We start from the raw sequence: 16610 nt of genomic DNA on the forward strand, positions 1-16610 counted from the left end.
TTAATACTCGTTATTAAAATTTATCAAAATCAATTTCTAAAATCTTCTAGACATGAAAATACCTGATATAAATCATAATCAGAACGAAAAACAAACCCAAAATGAACCAAATACATAAAATCATCAGTGGATAAACGCAAACCTCAAAAGAACAATTAAAAATAAAACTCTCTGATATATTGTAAAAGAACGGAAAATGCATTAAACAAATTAAAGAGCATAACAAAACCAAAACATCTGATGCATTTTTAAGGGGGGCATAACTACAGATAATATCGGCGTCGCCCATGGCTTCCGCCTCGCCTGGCTGACGTCACTCCCTGCCCTTCCTGTCCACCTGACTCACCTGCTGGACAGTGACGTCCACACACCGGATTGGTTGCGTTCGTGCAGCGCAGCAGTCCGCAGCTCTGCGCGGCTCGGCCAATGGGAGCCCTGGGTTCCGGCAGACCTGCGCAGAACCGCGGACATCTGAGCTGCAGGAATGCGCTCTCCCCGTGCCTCTCCGCAGTGATTTGCATATGACGAGGGACCCGCCGCCGCGGCCAATCAGCGCGCAGTAGATGGTTCTCGGTGCTCTGCCTCGAGTCGGCGGCTCAGTGCCAGTGCAGGCGTGAGGACGGCCGGCGTGCATGCAGTAGGCTGAGCATCTGGAAAGATTACTGTAATCAAGACAGTGAGTTAATTGATTGCACGGGCGTGTGGGATCGACAGATCAGCGACCATGGTGTGCGGCGGGTTCACCTGCTCGAAGAACTCCCTCTGCGCCCTCAACATCCTGTACGTGGTAAGTATGCGGGGATGAGCAGCTGCCATATGGCATGATCATAGGGGGTGTTGATGCACATTGGTGTTACAGTGACATGCACGCATCCCGGCGTGTGCGGATGTCTCCCGCTGCTCAGCGCCGTCTACCCCGCCGGCAGAAACAATGCAGCTGGTGTGAATTATTGAGTGAAACATGAAGGCGTCAGATCGAGTCGCAGCACCTGTCTGAGGAACAGGACTGGCGTCGGAGTGAAGGATGGGCACAACTTGTTCCCATAATGAAAGTGAAATAAACCGGCGCGGCTTTGGAAATGGTTGTTATCCGGTGTTTGTTTTCTGTTGCCCTCCTTTTACAGTGTAACCAACATTTCCTCCTCCCACCTTCCCACCGTGGGGTGTTGACTTCAGTGTCGGCTCCATACAGGCACGATTGAATGTGAAATTGTGCAATGAAATCAGTCACTAATTGGATCCTACATCTGAGCCATGGTTAACGCATGTGTGACACTCTTGTGTTCAACAGGACTTCATGGGGATTTGGGAGCCTTCCTGCTCGGTTACAAGTTCACAAGGGAGTCATAGCCAATTGTCATTGTAGTCATGCAATTATTGAAGTGTAACCAAACAAACTAAACGTTAAACCGTTTGGTCGCCATGTTGATATAGTCTGTGTGAATCTTCCCTAAATGCTGAATTTTCTAAATCAAAATAGAGAGCATATGTATTTACATGGAAGGGATAGATCAAATCTAATATGAGATTCCATCAAAATTAACCAAAAACGTTTACAGCTGGCCAGCCTGATTATGATTTTGCTACAGGCAGAAATGTATTTATTTAGGCTCCGGGTCTGGCCTATTTATTTAAACGTTTAAAATGGTTTTGGTAGATGCATTTAGTGTATTGTTATATTTGTGTCAGCTGTGCTAAAAGATCACAGTTAAAGAAATCTGTGACTATCCTTAAATGTCTCTCATTATGAAAAAATGGCATTAGAGTTGAAGATCAGATCAGATCAGATGATCTTTGCGCTGGTGTGTGTTTGTGTGGAACATGCTGGCCGGAGTACAGGTTAGGAGGGTATTCTGCTTCCCTGACAGGCCAGGGATAGAGGTGTGCCGAGACCTGGAGGAAAAACTAATGGGTAGTGGGTGTAGAAGATTGGCATGCTAATTTGGACTGGCATTTTACCATCATGACAGTCTAAGCAGATATTCAAGAGAATAATGTTATATATATGTGTGTGTGTCTGTGCGTCTGTGCACCAGGTTATGGCAAAATAAACAAAATAAAACAAGCAAAACACAAGTTAAAAGGTTTCCTTATGTTCTTTATAATTTGATTCACTGAGATGGATTTCTGCAATACCTCTGTTCCTTCTTTGACTTGCATTGTACAGTGGTTTCAAATCCCTTTGCTCTTGCCCCACATCACACGGTTTCTGGAGCATGCGTTGCCTCGACTGGTGAATCCCCCTCGCAGGACCTGCGTTCTAGAAATATCACTCCTGCTTTGACTCTGCCTGGAAACAATTCTCAAAGAGTTTATTTTTAATGCAGCCTGGAAAACACTTCAGAAATTGAGCCTAGGTCATTGAACTTACTGATGACGTCAGGCGCATCCTTCACTCAAAATGTATGATTCACAGAACCGAATTGTTATAAGGGCCGGTGCAATAGTCAGAAGCCAATGCAATTGATACAATGAATTGTATGAATCTATTAAAATTAAAACCCTGTACAGGAATCTGGGTACAGCTTGTAAGGTCTGATCTGATATATTGAGTTCCAGCTGTGATTGATATTAAACCTAATGAACTAGATGCCTAATCTTCTCCTAACAAAGCATAGACAGGGTCGTCTCATCTGAGAATTAGGCTTGTACTTGTAATACGGCAAAGACAAAAGCAACTACAACAAGTATTTTTCAATTAAGCTTTAGCGACTGCATTCCTCTATTCAGGTATATTTGCAGTGAACTGTTCCAGATACACATACATCTGGACACAGATTTGATGTGCACTTTTCCTATTTAATATGTTATGTAAAACCTTACTAAATAGTAATCATTCAAATGTGGAGTTTAACTTCAAGGTCAAGTGCACACGTTTAGAGGAATCTCTGCAAGCAGAACCCAGGTACTGGGTACATGGCCCCTGGTTTCAGGACCCACAGGACACAAGCAGCACGGCTTTTAGTAGCATCATGAGTGCCTTGAGTAATCATCTCCCTTTCTTCTGCAGATGGTGAGCTTACTGATGATTGGGATTGCGGCCTGGGGGAAGTGGTTTGGCCTGGTCTCAAGTTTCCAGGTGGTTGGAGGAGTCATAGGAGTCGGGATCTTTCTCTTCTTTGTGGCCCTTGTTGGTTTGATTGGTGCCATGAAACATCATCAAGTGTTGTTGTTTTTTGTATCCTTTGACCTGAAGTGGTGAAGTGGTGTTTTCCTAATCATTATTCTTCCAAATGTGATTGTTGGAATGTGAAAATGTACAAAACAATGTCATCTTCAATCTTCACAGATTATATGTTAAAAAAAAATGCTTTTGAGTAATGTGGACATCGTTTTGTATCCAAACATTTTTGTTTTCATGATGAATATGAAGTGAGACTTACTTTGCTGGTAGACTTTAGTGTTAGTCCCACGTTCATGTTCCAACCCTTCACGATTATCTCTCTGCCACATGGTTGTTAGGTGTGACAAAACCAAGAGGTTACTTTAGGTCATATTTCTAAGACTCCATTGTTATTACACAAATAACAAAATAAATGCCCTTATTCTGTCTTTGCATGGACTGATTTGTAGTTTTAAGCTCCAGCTTATTGAATGCAAAATGAATTTCCTTGACTCTGAGGCCAGTACATGATCATTCTCTTCATGGTGTTCGTGGTTCAGTTTTCAGTGTCTTGCGCTTGCCTTGCACTTAATAAAGAACAGCAGGTACGTGTACATTAACTGCATCAACCATTGGAACACAACTGACGTTTCAAGTCATGGTTGTGAGCATTTCTAAATAATTTGATCTCGGCATTAAGCAAAGTGAACTGAATGCTTATCCTAATGTTACACAGTGGAGGATGATGGTGGGATTGTTTACATTGGATTAAATCCAGGATGTGATGTGTGCAATCATTAGAACAAATCTTAAGTGCCTTCTGAAAACTTTAAAAGTATTACAACAAAATGTACAAAATCACTGTGATTGCATTTCTGGTTGTCCCCTGTTCCAATGTGTGGTTTTTTTGGTTTCTCTGAACATCTCCTCTTCATAAATAGACTGCTGGATATTGTGCCTCACAGACCTGAACACGTCCTATTTATTGTTGAATCATTAATGAATAGACCTTTGTCCGTTTATAAAAATATCTAGCTTTTTGCAATCCGATTCAAGACTGTACAAAATGCTCTTACTTCACTGTGTAAATAAGTCTGCATTATTCACAGTACAGGTTTATTTGGACAAAATAAATATCTTTCATTCAGCTTTAGTTTAGGACCTGTACTATTGTTTACATTTCACCACTTTTTAAACACCACACTTTATAACCTTGGCAACAAATGTGGCTGCTGTGAGTGAAATTCGTAAGGCTAGAGGATTATTGTAGTTTTAATAATGCACTTAATTACTACTTAAACACAACATGTGCACCTCTATAGCTGATGGATTGATTTAAAACGTGTACTACAGAATTTCACAGTTTGTTCCCCCTTGATAACACATAATTACTTATTAACTGAATAAAACAGTAACTGTATCTTGTTTATTAGTTGCTGTCTGCTGAAATACTATAAACTTTTGTACTAGTGGGTTTCAGCTGCTGTGTATAAAGAAATTCTGTATTTAAAGATGGTGTTTTACTTTCAAAACATAAAACCTGGTTCTAAATTTCAACCCCCAGCCTAGAGACATTCTTCTTGAGGATAGTGTCAGGAATTCAGATTAGCAAAGATTGTACAAAGCCTGCTTTTAAAATGTTCTTATTCCACCATGAAGATATTCTATAAGTTCATGTGTCTAGATTCACCATTTCATTGTACAATAGTATTTTTTGCATAGTGTTAATCTTATTTGCAAGCTTCTGTAATCAATAGAACCTGCATTGTTCTCATTGTTCACAAACAATGCGATGTGTAGTTTTGCTACTTGGGTGTCAATTAAATACTTTCATTTCTCGTAGGATCACCTCTTAGAAGTAGGGTGGAACAATTCTCAAATCACACAAATGGATGTCGAAAAAAGTCTGAATTGCTGTGGGTTTTCAACTTTCAACAATAACCAGACCTGTTCTGCTGTAAGTCGGATGTCTTTACCTTCTATAAATGGTCAGTCATTGAACGCATAAGTAGGCTTGCTCCTTCTTAGCGTTTATTTTTTAGAAGAGGAAAAAGGACTCCTAAAAAAAAAAAGAAAAAAAAAAAAAAAAGCGAATTGTTTTATTACCTAATTCTGATACCAGTGTTGCAGGTTTGGTCAGAGAGCTTGAAGCTTATCTTTTCATTTGAATAACTTTGAATGAATGAACCATTTCTTCAAGCACCGAGCTGAATGCTGCTGAATGAACATTTTCTGAAAATACCAATAATTGGGACAGAAAATGAACACAAAGTTCTTTAATTGGGATAATGAGAAGGGGGCGGGGGGCAAAGATTCACATAGATGTTGCAGACAACATAGAATGAAGACCTTTTATTAAACATTTATTTATTTATTTATTCCAAATGCTGTTTTTGTAAATGTGTTTCCTCATTTTCACATTGTTTATAGTCTTATTGTTTTACGATCTGATTGCTGTTGATAATCGGTGCCTTGCCCTCAATCGTAATAGTCTTATTTTCCTCCTCTGACTCCAGCTCTGCTTTCAAAACAATTCCTGCCCGACTTGTGCATCTAAAATCCAGGAGCATGCAGGCGAGGTGCTGAGATTCGTTGGGGGGATCGGCCTGTTCTTCAGTTTCACTGAGGTGAGGAGCAAAAACAATGCAAAAAACCAACACAATATATATGTCTTTCCACACAGGCCCGCAAAACAAGTAGCAGAATACTGTTCATTGCAAGGACAAGTACAAACTGATTATCTTTGTTTTCCTGTCCCTTCTTTAGTTTTGTAATATAATTCAGTATTTTGTTTTTCTCACTTTATTTCAGATTTTGGGAGTGTGGCTCACATATAGGTACAGGAATCAGAAGGATCCGCGAGCAAACCCGAGCGCTTTTCTGTGATTTAAAAAAGATTGCTTGCGAAAAAGAATGCACTACGTGATTTTAAAGACATTTGGATATTTTCAGTATCTCAACGAATTAACTCTGTAAAGGGACATGATCTCCTTTTCCCCCCTGGATCGGGCTATTTTTACCTTCACCATCATATGGAGACTTGACCGGTCCTTGCTGGAAAAATATGAAATCTGCTGAATATTTGTGAACACACTGCTGTCCAGTACTCTACTGTCTTATTGTGTTCTTTGGGGCCGATTGCATGACATTATATTAGACTATTCTAATGCAAGTTAGTTGCACAAAAATGAAGACTAAGACTTATGCTAAAAAGTTAGCCTCCTCACCTCTGGGCTATCTTAGAATTAAAGTCTATATTTCCATTAAAACTGCTTGCCTGAGAATACAGCGACACTGTCAATGATGTTGATGGGCGGAGCCTCCCATTGGCTTACACACACTCCGCCCACCGACAGTCCCCCAGACAGAAACTCCTCCCCAAAGAGTTCAATTACCAATCCTGGGGTCCGTTTCAGTTCTGAGGGCAGTCCTCCTCCAGTACGCGAATGTTTCCTCTTAAATATTTATTTTAGCAGATTATTTTATTGTTTCTGCTTGTCTGTTACGGACCGCACACGCAGCTGGTTGACTCTGTTAACTTGTGTTTGAGTGTGTTAAATTTCCCCCCAAAATATATTTTTCTGCATTGTATTCCAGTAACATGCACAGATTTTCAGTGAACTGGGATCCTTGCTGTTTTAGAGAAACATCTACCATATTTTTTCTTTTTTTTTCTTCAAGTGTCTTAAAATTCCCAGAATGCCTTGAGTGATTGACTAAGACCAGTCTAGAAGGACTGTTTTATGCAACGGTTTTAACTGAGTGTCGATCGTTAATATGACTTTGTTTATGCAACCAGCCCCTGGATCTTTATTCCTATGTACATCCTTTTTCATGAGTTTCAGTATTCCTGATGATGATGGTGTGAAATGCAGGATGTTGTCTCTGTGTCTCTCCAAAGAAAGCTGTATTTTATTGATGAGTCTGCAAATACTCTTCTACATCTAGACATATTTATTACTTGAATGTATAATTTGTTCAGAATGCGGTGTTGTGATTTCAACTTAAGCATAAAACAGCCCACTAGGGCAAATAATTGATTCATAATTGATTTTAATATGTATGTTTTATCTTGCTGTTTGGCTAATATAATGCATAATGTGACCACTACAATGAAGGCAGAAGTATAATGATTTGCATGTTGGCTTTAAAGGTCTGCCAGTATAGAGAATACTAAGTAATTGTCGATGTGCAATAATAAATGAAGGAAAACTACGTGCTATTTAAATGAAGTGACTACATTGAGAAGAACTTTAAACACATGAAAGCTGTTTTGTTAGCTGATGCTGAACTAACAGATCTGTTTTTTCTATATTTACATTTTCAGATATATACATACACACACACAAACAGGCTATATATTCAAAAAGCAAAAATATCACGTTCGGTGTGGCAAGTCTTAATTTATACCTTGAATACAAATGTTTTGTGGGTTTTTTACAGCTCTTTCTATTGCTCAGTGTTTTTCGTTACAGTCAGTGCTGTGTAAATATGGCAACGGTAAATTGTATGTGAAGTGCTTTTGCAGGTGCATACATTACAGTAATCACCCTTCTCAAAAATAATTTGAACAACGGTAGTATTAAGAAGTATATGGTTCCGTAAATGAAGACATATCTGTACATTTGGATCTGTGTTTATACTTGATTTCGAAACCCTTTGTAATATCCTCAGTATTTTTACTTCTAGATTTTGATCTGTAACTGCAGGGTGCATATGTCACCTTTTAACACCTAGTCTAAGACTGAATGTGTGCTTGACTCTCTTTATGCATGACCTCTACGAAGTGTGTGTTAGACTAAAGGATTCTGTGAATGCTGTCTCTGTGATTGAGCATTTGTAAACCTAATAAAATTATTTGATACGTTGTTTCTGTTGCATTTGAAATATACAGAATACAGAAAATATAAAGTCAAAGAGGTCTTACATTATGTTGACAGTCATTTATAATGGATGGCTTTCAGATGTTTTTGTTTAATTTTCCCACAGTGCAGGTAATTGAATCCTAACCATCTACTTTTATTATAATGAAAATGTATATAATTGTAATTAAACTGCCTGTTTAGTAGAAATATTACTTTTTCATTATGAGGCTGATTCTCATGTACACATATAAAGATGGGAAGTATGCATGTATATATATATATATATATATATATATATATATATATGAGAGAGAGAGATAGATTTGTTATATAAGTTTTCACAAATAATGAGAATGCAATTCTAGCAAATAGACACATCCAAATAGATTTAGTAAACTGCTCTTACATACTGTAGGCGCCCTTCATGAAATTCTCACCATAGATAATACAGTAAAACAGTAGAAGCCTTGTTCAAGGGACTTCAGAGTATTATGTCTCTCTTTCTTGTTTTCATGCTCATTCAGTCTTTATCGCTTGTTCCTGCTGAGTCAAGGACATCCGACAACACCAATATGGGTGAATACTTGTGATTTAAACAACTTGTGCTTTTCTTTAAGGGAGAAATCTGTTAATTCATTTTTCCCCTCTCGTTAAAATAATATCACCTCCCAAACAAAGGACCTAAATCAAATCACCTATGATGTCAGACCTCACTATCAGAGATGGGTTGAATCTGAAACAGGATCAGATGTGGAGATGGTGGACACAGCACATTAAGAAATAATGTAATGAAATGTGTGTAGAAAGAAGAGGGTTCCTAGCAGAGCCGACGGCACTATACACAATACTGGATGGTACTACGTTGAGATATATCCTTTACTGTGATCTGCATTGTAAAACCTCTTACCTTTATGAACAGTAACCTTCAGAGGACAGGTTTCTGTCTGGAGTCTTAAACACATAAATAAATAACTAATATTGACAAGCACCTATAACATGTGTAGGTCAGCATGATGGTAGATAGGTTGTTGTGTGTTTTGTGTGTGCTGCTGAAGGCCCCTTGCTGTAGTGCAGCTCTCACCACCACAGCGCGAAAGCAGAGAAGATGTTCTTGTGTTGTGTGAGCAGCAGCTGCCATTGTGTATTTCCAAAGCTGTTTCTTGTTGTCGTGCTGGTTTATATCATGCCTGTACGCCTGTATGAAAAGCTATGAGCAAACTGCAGCTTGACGATCCCTCGAGCAGCGATCTCAACGTCTCTGGTTGCCAAGGAAACCGACGATTCTAGGACAGTGCTGTTGTATTCAGACTCTTTAACTGTCTAATCTGAAACAGCGTGAATTATAACATATGAAATTGCTGCATTGCATGAAAACCATAGAGGGTCGAGTATCTGAGGGCTGTATCAGAGAACTTTGCTGTATGAATATGGCAATGCCCCAACAAAGAGGAGGATAAAGTTCTCGTCAGCCATTGTCTGAATCTCAGTATTTACTTTTCTTTAGACCTTCACACGATCACTTGCTTTACTCTACACTTACTGAGGTCGAAAGTGTGCTAATTCAGTTTGAAATGCTGCTTCCTCCTATGTGATCTCGTAAAAAGCAATCATATACAGCATGTGGGGTTTCATACTCGAAATGGGTGTGATTTCGGCTTTCAGGTTCACAGAGTCAGATCATTAAACTGATAAGCAAACTGGGCAGCTGTGATGCACATAAGTTCCTCCCATTCCCCACATTGCAAAGGATTGTGATCAGAGTTCAATTAAGGCAGCTCTGAAACCTACAACAGTACTTAACCAGATCTTTGACCAACTGCCAATGTACACAAAGCAATACATATCTTGAAATGAGGCCTACCTCTATTATTTTTTAAATTACAAATGTTGCCTCAATAGTTCAAACGTGTCTCCACTTTGCAAGCTTCATTCACACTGACACTGTTTCAGAAGAGGTGTCCATATGAGGTTGGTCATTCATGTGGGAACCAAAGACTCACAGACTCTTATGTTGCAGTTGCAGGATATGAGCAGGAGTTCGCTTCATTAGCAGGTAGCCTGAAGCTGCCTCATATGGTTTATTCCCTTATAAAGTTATTGGCCTCAGATAACCTTCCGTTCAAACCCGAAACCGTTGAAAGGATATTTTGGTCTCAGTCTTTGAAGCCTTGATTATTAGGGCATATCACATCATCATTAGAAACAAGAATGCCTTCCTTTAGAGCTAAACATTAACTGAAACCTGAGATCACGTCTGTGTGATTGTTTACAGTCAAGTTCTAGAATGGGTGAACATCATTTGTTACTGTATGTGTGTATGGAGAGGTTGGAAGGGAGGCTTTTTAAAATGTCAAGTGTATTTATATATATTTTCTGTTGTTTGCTCAACATTTCCAAGCACGTTTCCCCAGCTTTATTATAAATTCACACAGGCATTGTTGAACACCGCTATGTTTATTAAAAAGATGAGAAAGTCGTTACATTCAGCATTCCAAACAGAGGTGAACTGAGAATAAGAGGATCCATGAAAGCAGAACATTTTCCATTGCAGTTGAACACACAAACACGCACACACACACACACACAAGTCCAGTGCTTCACTTTACAACAGAGTAGTTTTCCAGGATGTGTCTGGTTGACTCTAAGCTCCTGGCTCGGCGAGAACATCCTGGAACCTCCCAGAGGTCAGACGTCTTTCTTCGCTTTTTACAGTTCGGTCTTCAGCAGCTTCTTGGCTTTAATCATGTTGCTATGCACTAATTAGAGAAACAAAACAACAACTGGGGTTAAATATAAATGCGTCACAATAGATACATTCTAGATTCTGAAAAGTTTATTCAGTGCCTTTTGCATTTTCTTCCTGTCCAGAATTGAAAAAGCAAAATACAAACATGCCGCCGTTCAATTTCACAGATTCATACTTACACAGGTCGATGTCTGAGGGCTCGTAAGCGTACAGGCGGTTTGCATATCTCCCAGTGATGTCAGCCCTGACTGTCAGAGAGGGATCTGCAGTGAAGAGAAAGACAGGCCAGTCAGTGTCAGTGGATACAGAACATGAAATAGAGAGAAAAAGAGAGAAAAGGGTGCCGAGTAGAGACAATATCTCTATCCACTGGACTATATTGAGATATATGCTTGACTGTGATGTAGTGAGTGGAAGATGACTTTGTGCCTCTATGGTCACACAAGAGAGCCAAACAGGAACCTTCTGGAACGTATGGAATTACAATTTGATTTCCTTTCATCAGAGTTGTTTTTATGAATGTTATTCACTTACCTACAAAAATAACTCTGGGCACATACTGACCATCGGGAGACAGATGCTTATCTGTAGTTTCATACTGTTAAAGCAGAGAAAAAACATTGTCACACAAAACAGCTTTGGAATATTTATGATATATTGTTTTTCTTGAAAGTGATGTGCTCCTAATATTCCATTGGTCTTAATTAATTTTGATCTAAAAGCATGATTAATAAAATATACCCTTATCACTGATTGCTTTGCTTATGTAACATGGCTTTAATTAGGGGAATATGAAACCAAAGTATGGAACAGATTCAATTCAAAACTGACATTTTAAACCAGTTCTCCCTCAGCAAATTTCCAATTGATCATATGATTGGGACTTTCTGTCTGTAAGTTGTTATTGGTAGGTGAGTTTAGATTTTTTCCATGTTGTGGCTTTAAAATTGAACTTCCCATTTTGGAGTTTCTTTGTTTCCTAAAGAAGCAACAATAAAATAACCTCTTAATTTTGTTCTGCTTCTTGTCTTCATATCTAAATCATGTATTGTCTTTCTGTGAGTTGTATCCTTTCCACAGCCTGCCATATCCTGCACAACAGAGCCATTCAAACTCACCACGAGGTTAATCAGGATGAAGTCCTCATCGGCCAACTTCTGAATTTCCTTGTTGGTAGAAAATGCTTTTTTCAGAGCTAAAATAAACAAAATGTGTATATAGCTTTTAGAAACATGGAGTTTGGTGGCACTTTGTATATTTTCAAGTGAAATGAACATCAGTCAGATTAAACAATTGAATCAATTCCAAATAACAGAAATCGAGGAATGTAACAGTGTTGCGATTCCCAGAAACTTTTCAAGTGAAGAAATTGGTGTTTGAAATTAAAATCGCCCAATACTGGGTGTTCTTGTGTGTTCTTGATAAGGGCAGATGTTTGCACACTCGATTGTTTGCAAAGGGTTGATCTATAACAGGAAAGCAAACATTACATGAAAGCAAGAGAACAAAAGTAAAACAATGTACATTACATTACTGTCAAGAAAAGGGGAAATAAAGAGAGAGTGTGACATAAAGGATCTTTAAGGCTACACACAGAGGAGTGGAGAAAGAATAAAGCAAGTGAAGTATTAGACTTACCAAGACTGTGTGGACAATCTTCCAGGTGATGGATGACCATCAGGGGTTTGTTGCTGTGAACCCAAAGAGTGATTTTGTTAGATATTTGAAGGAGGAATATAAAATGTCCAGTGCTGGATTTGAAAACAATAAAGTAAGTACAATGAAAGGGTTCCTACTTTGATTTGGATCTGAACAAAGCTTCCTCGTAAGTCTGGACCCAAGTTAGCTCATCACCCCATCCTAGAAATCGGAGAGATTAAAGGTGGTTGAAGATTGTGAAAATAAACTAAAGTTAAAGTAATACTGGTATGTGGCTTTGGAAAAAAAGTGAAGAATATTATCATTTCATTACAACAGCACTTTGCTCCCCCTTTTAACGAAATGGCATGGAACAGATTCCCCTTGTGCAGAAAGACAAAAAGAAACATTATCTTCCTCTGCAGTGAAACCTATCAAGCCGTCTACCTGAGAATGAAAGAGTTAGCAAGTGAATAGTGCTGACATGGGTCAGTGCCAAAGGAATGCAATTATTTTCTGCTCTATAAACTCTGTTATTAACTGAGAAATATCCACTAAATATAACAGAAGCCAGTTTCTTTTCTTCTCTATAAACAACACAAATGCACAATGAGAGAAAGTGTGTCTGATGTCGAAATATATTTATATATTTATTTTTTGTCAGCATTTTCGGCGCAGTGATGTATATGGTAGCATCAGGGAGAGATGCAATAAAACATGCTTACCTCTGGACAGAGTCTGTGGAAGTTTCTTGGGTTTTTGACTCACAGCTTTATCAGGTTTTCCAAAACATGAGGAGATGGCCACCAATACCACAACCACAGAACACAAGCCTTTTGCCATGATTATAGTTTACTGCAAAAGAAAAGAATAGAAACTCACTGTGAAAAGCAGCAACTCTCAGCCACAGCATTCTCACTGATTTTCCCAACATTACCAAGGTAGGAAATAATGATTTTTAAGAGTAGAACTGTAATGATTATATTTTGGGAGTTTAGCAGTTTTTATCTAATTTGTCAAGTATATTTTCCATGCATACTTCCAGTATGTAACTGAAATTGGAATTGGAAATAACTGACAATTCTTGATTTAACATTATTAAAATGATGTTGGCTTTAAAACTTGATAAATTAACACTATATTATGTAATACAAGAAAGAAAACTTCAGATACATTATTTTCCCAAACTCTTGAAATGCATTGCAAGCAAAACATTCTCATACAATTCAAATGCAGAATTATTTTTCAACATGCACATAATCCTTTGCAGAAATAGCAAAAATAATAGCTGAGAAATCTTACCTGTCCTCCTGGCTGCTCTTTATCTTGCTCTGAAAGGTGTTTCCAGGTACTAGTGCATCTCCCCAAGCACAGACTCCTGGATTTATACACCTGTTTGGCTCTTAAGCCCACCCCCTACCTGGAGCAGGAATTTGGGAAACAAATGAGAGTTACTAAAGCCATTCCCTTGTTAATGCTATTTGTTCTTGTACATATTCTTAAGTATGGTTTCAGATTTCCTGCCAGACAAACAACATTTTTAAATACTTTAATTATCTGAGTTTGTTTTGCTGCAAGATGTGGTTGTTTAAAGTCTTGGCAGTTATCCAAATCCAGGTAATTTTAAATCAAGCTTCCTGATTGGCCAAGAAGCTGATTAGTCTTTTTGCTATTGGTTAAAGGATCAAAGCACATGTTTCTTAGGTTTCTAGAATGATTTTTTGAAATATTATATTAACTAACTTCTGTAATCATGTAACATTGGCTTTACTTACTTGTTAATTAATTATTTTTTATTATTAACAACAACATCAATAATTATAATGTCAACAACACTAAAATGCATGTCTACATTTATTTTATATTTCTGCTTTGCTGTAGGTTTTGCATTTTGTATTTTGTAAATGATCTATTCTGGTTAACTGTACATGATTAATTAATTATCTGCAACTTAAAATATGTTTGCAGCATTATAATTAAATATAATATAATGTAATAAGACATGAAAGACCACTAATTGTATTTTTAAAGATGTTCATGACTTAATGTAGGACATATATTACATTAATTTATTAGTTGAGTTTTGATTGGAAGAGTATTCTTCAAAGGATTTTTTAATTAATTAGAAATGTGTCACTTACAAAGCTGTGACATGACAGTTAAAGGATTCTTTTCTGAAGCCCACGGATCTGTCCTTTATCAAACTGCCCCCAGCAGCTGGGAAGCTGGAGATTTCCTTACAGGAGAAAGTGGTTGTTAATTTAAGTAAACAGTCTCTGATTTTCAGGAGATTGCTGCGGCATGAACTCAGACATTCAGCTCACTAGTAATTTCCCTTCATCCCTTCGTTCTTCCTGCCGTGCAAGTTAATTCTTCTCGAATGCACTGTTTGTGATGGTTTCATAGTTTAACATTCTGTATTTGTGTTTGTCTCATTGTTTCCTCATGGTTACCCACATATTAAGGTGTCATCTGTTTGTATTTTGCATTAAACTTACTCTGAAATGTTAACATTAAATAAAAGTCACTTACTTTGCACTGAAAGGTACCAAAGTTAACCAATCTGACCAGCTGTTTTTTTCACTTTACAGATTTGGTGAGGGGAAATAATATCTCAATTCAGTTCCCACAGAGACCTCTTCCTCATAGCAGGGGATACAATGACTGGGAATGAATGCCCGCATTGTTTGGGCATCAATCAAGACTGGATTACCTTCATAGGTTATATGTTTCAAATTTTAACATGCAGGATGAATCCCTGTCTTTATTATACAAATGCTCTCTCTCTTTTCTTAATTATATAAGGTTCAGAGTAGGATTAAAATGTAGAACAAGCAAACATGCTTTGTAAATTAGAATAAAGGACTGTTCTTTATGTATTCACACCTGTGGTTGATCATAATAAAAGTGATGATTTTAAGAATAAAGAATTGTGTTATGAATAGGTCCATACATTTCCAATATCATTAATTGCTTATTAATGATTATTTTATTTGATTTTCTTAAGAAAATTATATTTTACAACATTTGTACACTAGCAAACAACAAACTGTTCAATAGATAAAAGAAACACAGGGTTATTGCAGTTTATCCAGCGAATTAAAAACAAAAACTTCCCTCGCTGAAAAGGATACGTGTACTTTTCCTGCAGGAAGACAGTCAATGTCAAGACTTGGCCCTGTGCTCTGTGATTGGTCTAGTTACTACACTGAGTCATGAACAGTGTGGTCCAAAAATAATAATGAAACAAAATAACAGGATGACCAGACATTTGTAGTTGCGCCGCAATTATATCTCTTCTTGTCTTGCTCTTCATAGAGTCCTGTAAACTGTGCCCTTCGGACACAGTGCCCAATTGCTCTGCTCTGGGCTCGATTGGACAGACTCTCCTGCAGTGTGTGTTGTGCTTGGCCTCGACCCTCCAGGCTTCACCATGCTCTGCAGTACTGAACTTTACAGCGCTTTAGCATGGTTTACCACAGAAACCCTCGCAGCAATATTAAATTTTGTTTGAGCAGCAATATTCAAATCTTCAGACGAATCATCAAGAGAACCTAGTTGACAGATCTGTTAACTCACTGTATGTGTACAGTCAGCAATATCACTACTACTACTAATACTTCTACTACTACTACTACTACTACTACTACTACTACTACTACTACTACTATTACCACAGAGAGTGTCTAACAGAATGTGGTTATTAATGAAACAGGAGAGGGACTGCAGGGTGCCAGGATTGATGAGGTGTCCTTAAGTTTGGTGCTGAGTGCTGCCTTGGGGGGGCTGCATTGTCATAGCTTCCTGCAAATATTTGCCATTAACAGAAAAGGGGAAAGGCCTCTCTTGTTCACACATTGGAGAGACCAGTGGGGCCAGGCGCCCCGCCTTTAGATCACGGATGTGAGTAGGAGGATCCTGTTTGGAGGATATCCTGGGTCCTGCCGGCCCTGCAGGGTGTGTGACGTCCACCTGAGCTTGTTTGTTGAGCAGTCCTGGCCGGCATGCAGATGTGGACGGCCTGTTTAAATTAAAGGCGGGGCAGGACAATGAAAAGTCAACTGTAGAAAAAAGAAAAGAAGAGAGAGAGAGAGCATTTCATAGGGAAGGTGAGAAAGGATTAGCTTCTCCGTGTTTGGGGTGCACTGCCTGTGTCTCCTTGCTGCAAAGAATTGTCAGCTAAGTAAGTGCTTTACATCCAGGATGCTGAGATCCTTGAGGTCAGAAACCGTTTTGTTCTGTTTGAAAAGCACCCAAA

General features: G+C 38.4%; 2 protein-coding genes across 2 annotated transcripts; one reads left to right on the plus strand and one right to left on the minus strand.

Moving 5' to 3' along the window:
* Window positions 1–587: 587 nt before the first annotated feature.
* Window positions 588–7972, plus strand: tspan13a (tetraspanin 13a). The gene is made up of 6 exons (XM_066715553.1): window positions 588–787; window positions 3011–3178; window positions 3628–3708; window positions 4947–5060; window positions 5620–5730; window positions 5915–7972. The coding sequence occupies exons 1-6, from the start codon at window positions 725–727 to the stop codon at window positions 5987–5989; spliced, it is 612 nt and encodes a 203-aa protein (XP_066571650.1). The 5' UTR covers window positions 588–724; the 3' UTR covers window positions 5990–7972.
* A 2431-nt stretch (window positions 7973–10403) lies between these two features.
* Window positions 10404–13779, minus strand: LOC136760247 (anterior gradient protein 2 homolog). The gene is made up of 8 exons (XM_066715554.1): window positions 13655–13779; window positions 13078–13207; window positions 12511–12574; window positions 12353–12405; window positions 11833–11909; window positions 11249–11312; window positions 10894–10977; window positions 10404–10724 (listed from the first exon to the last, which is right to left on the minus strand). Exons 2-8 carry the CDS (start codon window positions 13193–13195, stop codon window positions 10675–10677), a joined length of 510 nt encoding a protein of 169 aa, XP_066571651.1. The 5' UTR covers window positions 13196–13207; window positions 13655–13779; the 3' UTR covers window positions 10404–10674.
* Between the last annotated feature and the right edge of the window lie 2831 nt (window positions 13780–16610).

The sequence above is a fragment of the Amia ocellicauda genome, chromosome 10 (genome assembly GCF_036373705.1).
Source record: "Amia ocellicauda isolate fAmiCal2 chromosome 10, fAmiCal2.hap1, whole genome shotgun sequence".
Taxonomy (NCBI): Eukaryota; Metazoa; Chordata; class Actinopteri; order Amiiformes; family Amiidae; genus Amia; species Amia ocellicauda.

Excerpts from the sequence above, each read along its gene's own strand:
- LOC136760247 (XM_066715554.1), bottom strand. The coding sequence starts at position 13,195 with ATGGCAAAAGGCTTGTGTTCTGTGGTTGTGGTATTGGTGGCCATCTCC. Across the intron at positions 11,313-11,832 it reads TCATCCTGATTAACCTCGTG|TATGAAACTACAGATAAGCA; the intron begins GTGAGTTTGAAT and ends CTGCTTTAACAG. Across the intron at positions 10,978-11,248 it reads GCCCAGAGTTATTTTTGTAG|ATCCCTCTCTGACAGTCAGG; the intron begins GTAAGTGAATAA and ends TCTTCACTGCAG.
- tspan13a (XM_066715553.1), top strand. The coding sequence starts at position 725 with ATGGTGTGCGGCGGGTTCACCTGCTCGAAGAACTCCCTCTGCGCCCTC. Across the intron at positions 3,179-3,627 it reads ATCAAGTGTTGTTGTTTTTT|TACATGATCATTCTCTTCAT; the intron begins GTATCCTTTGAC and ends CTCTGAGGCCAG. Across the intron at positions 3,709-4,946 it reads CACTTAATAAAGAACAGCAG|GATCACCTCTTAGAAGTAGG; the intron begins GTACGTGTACAT and ends CATTTCTCGTAG.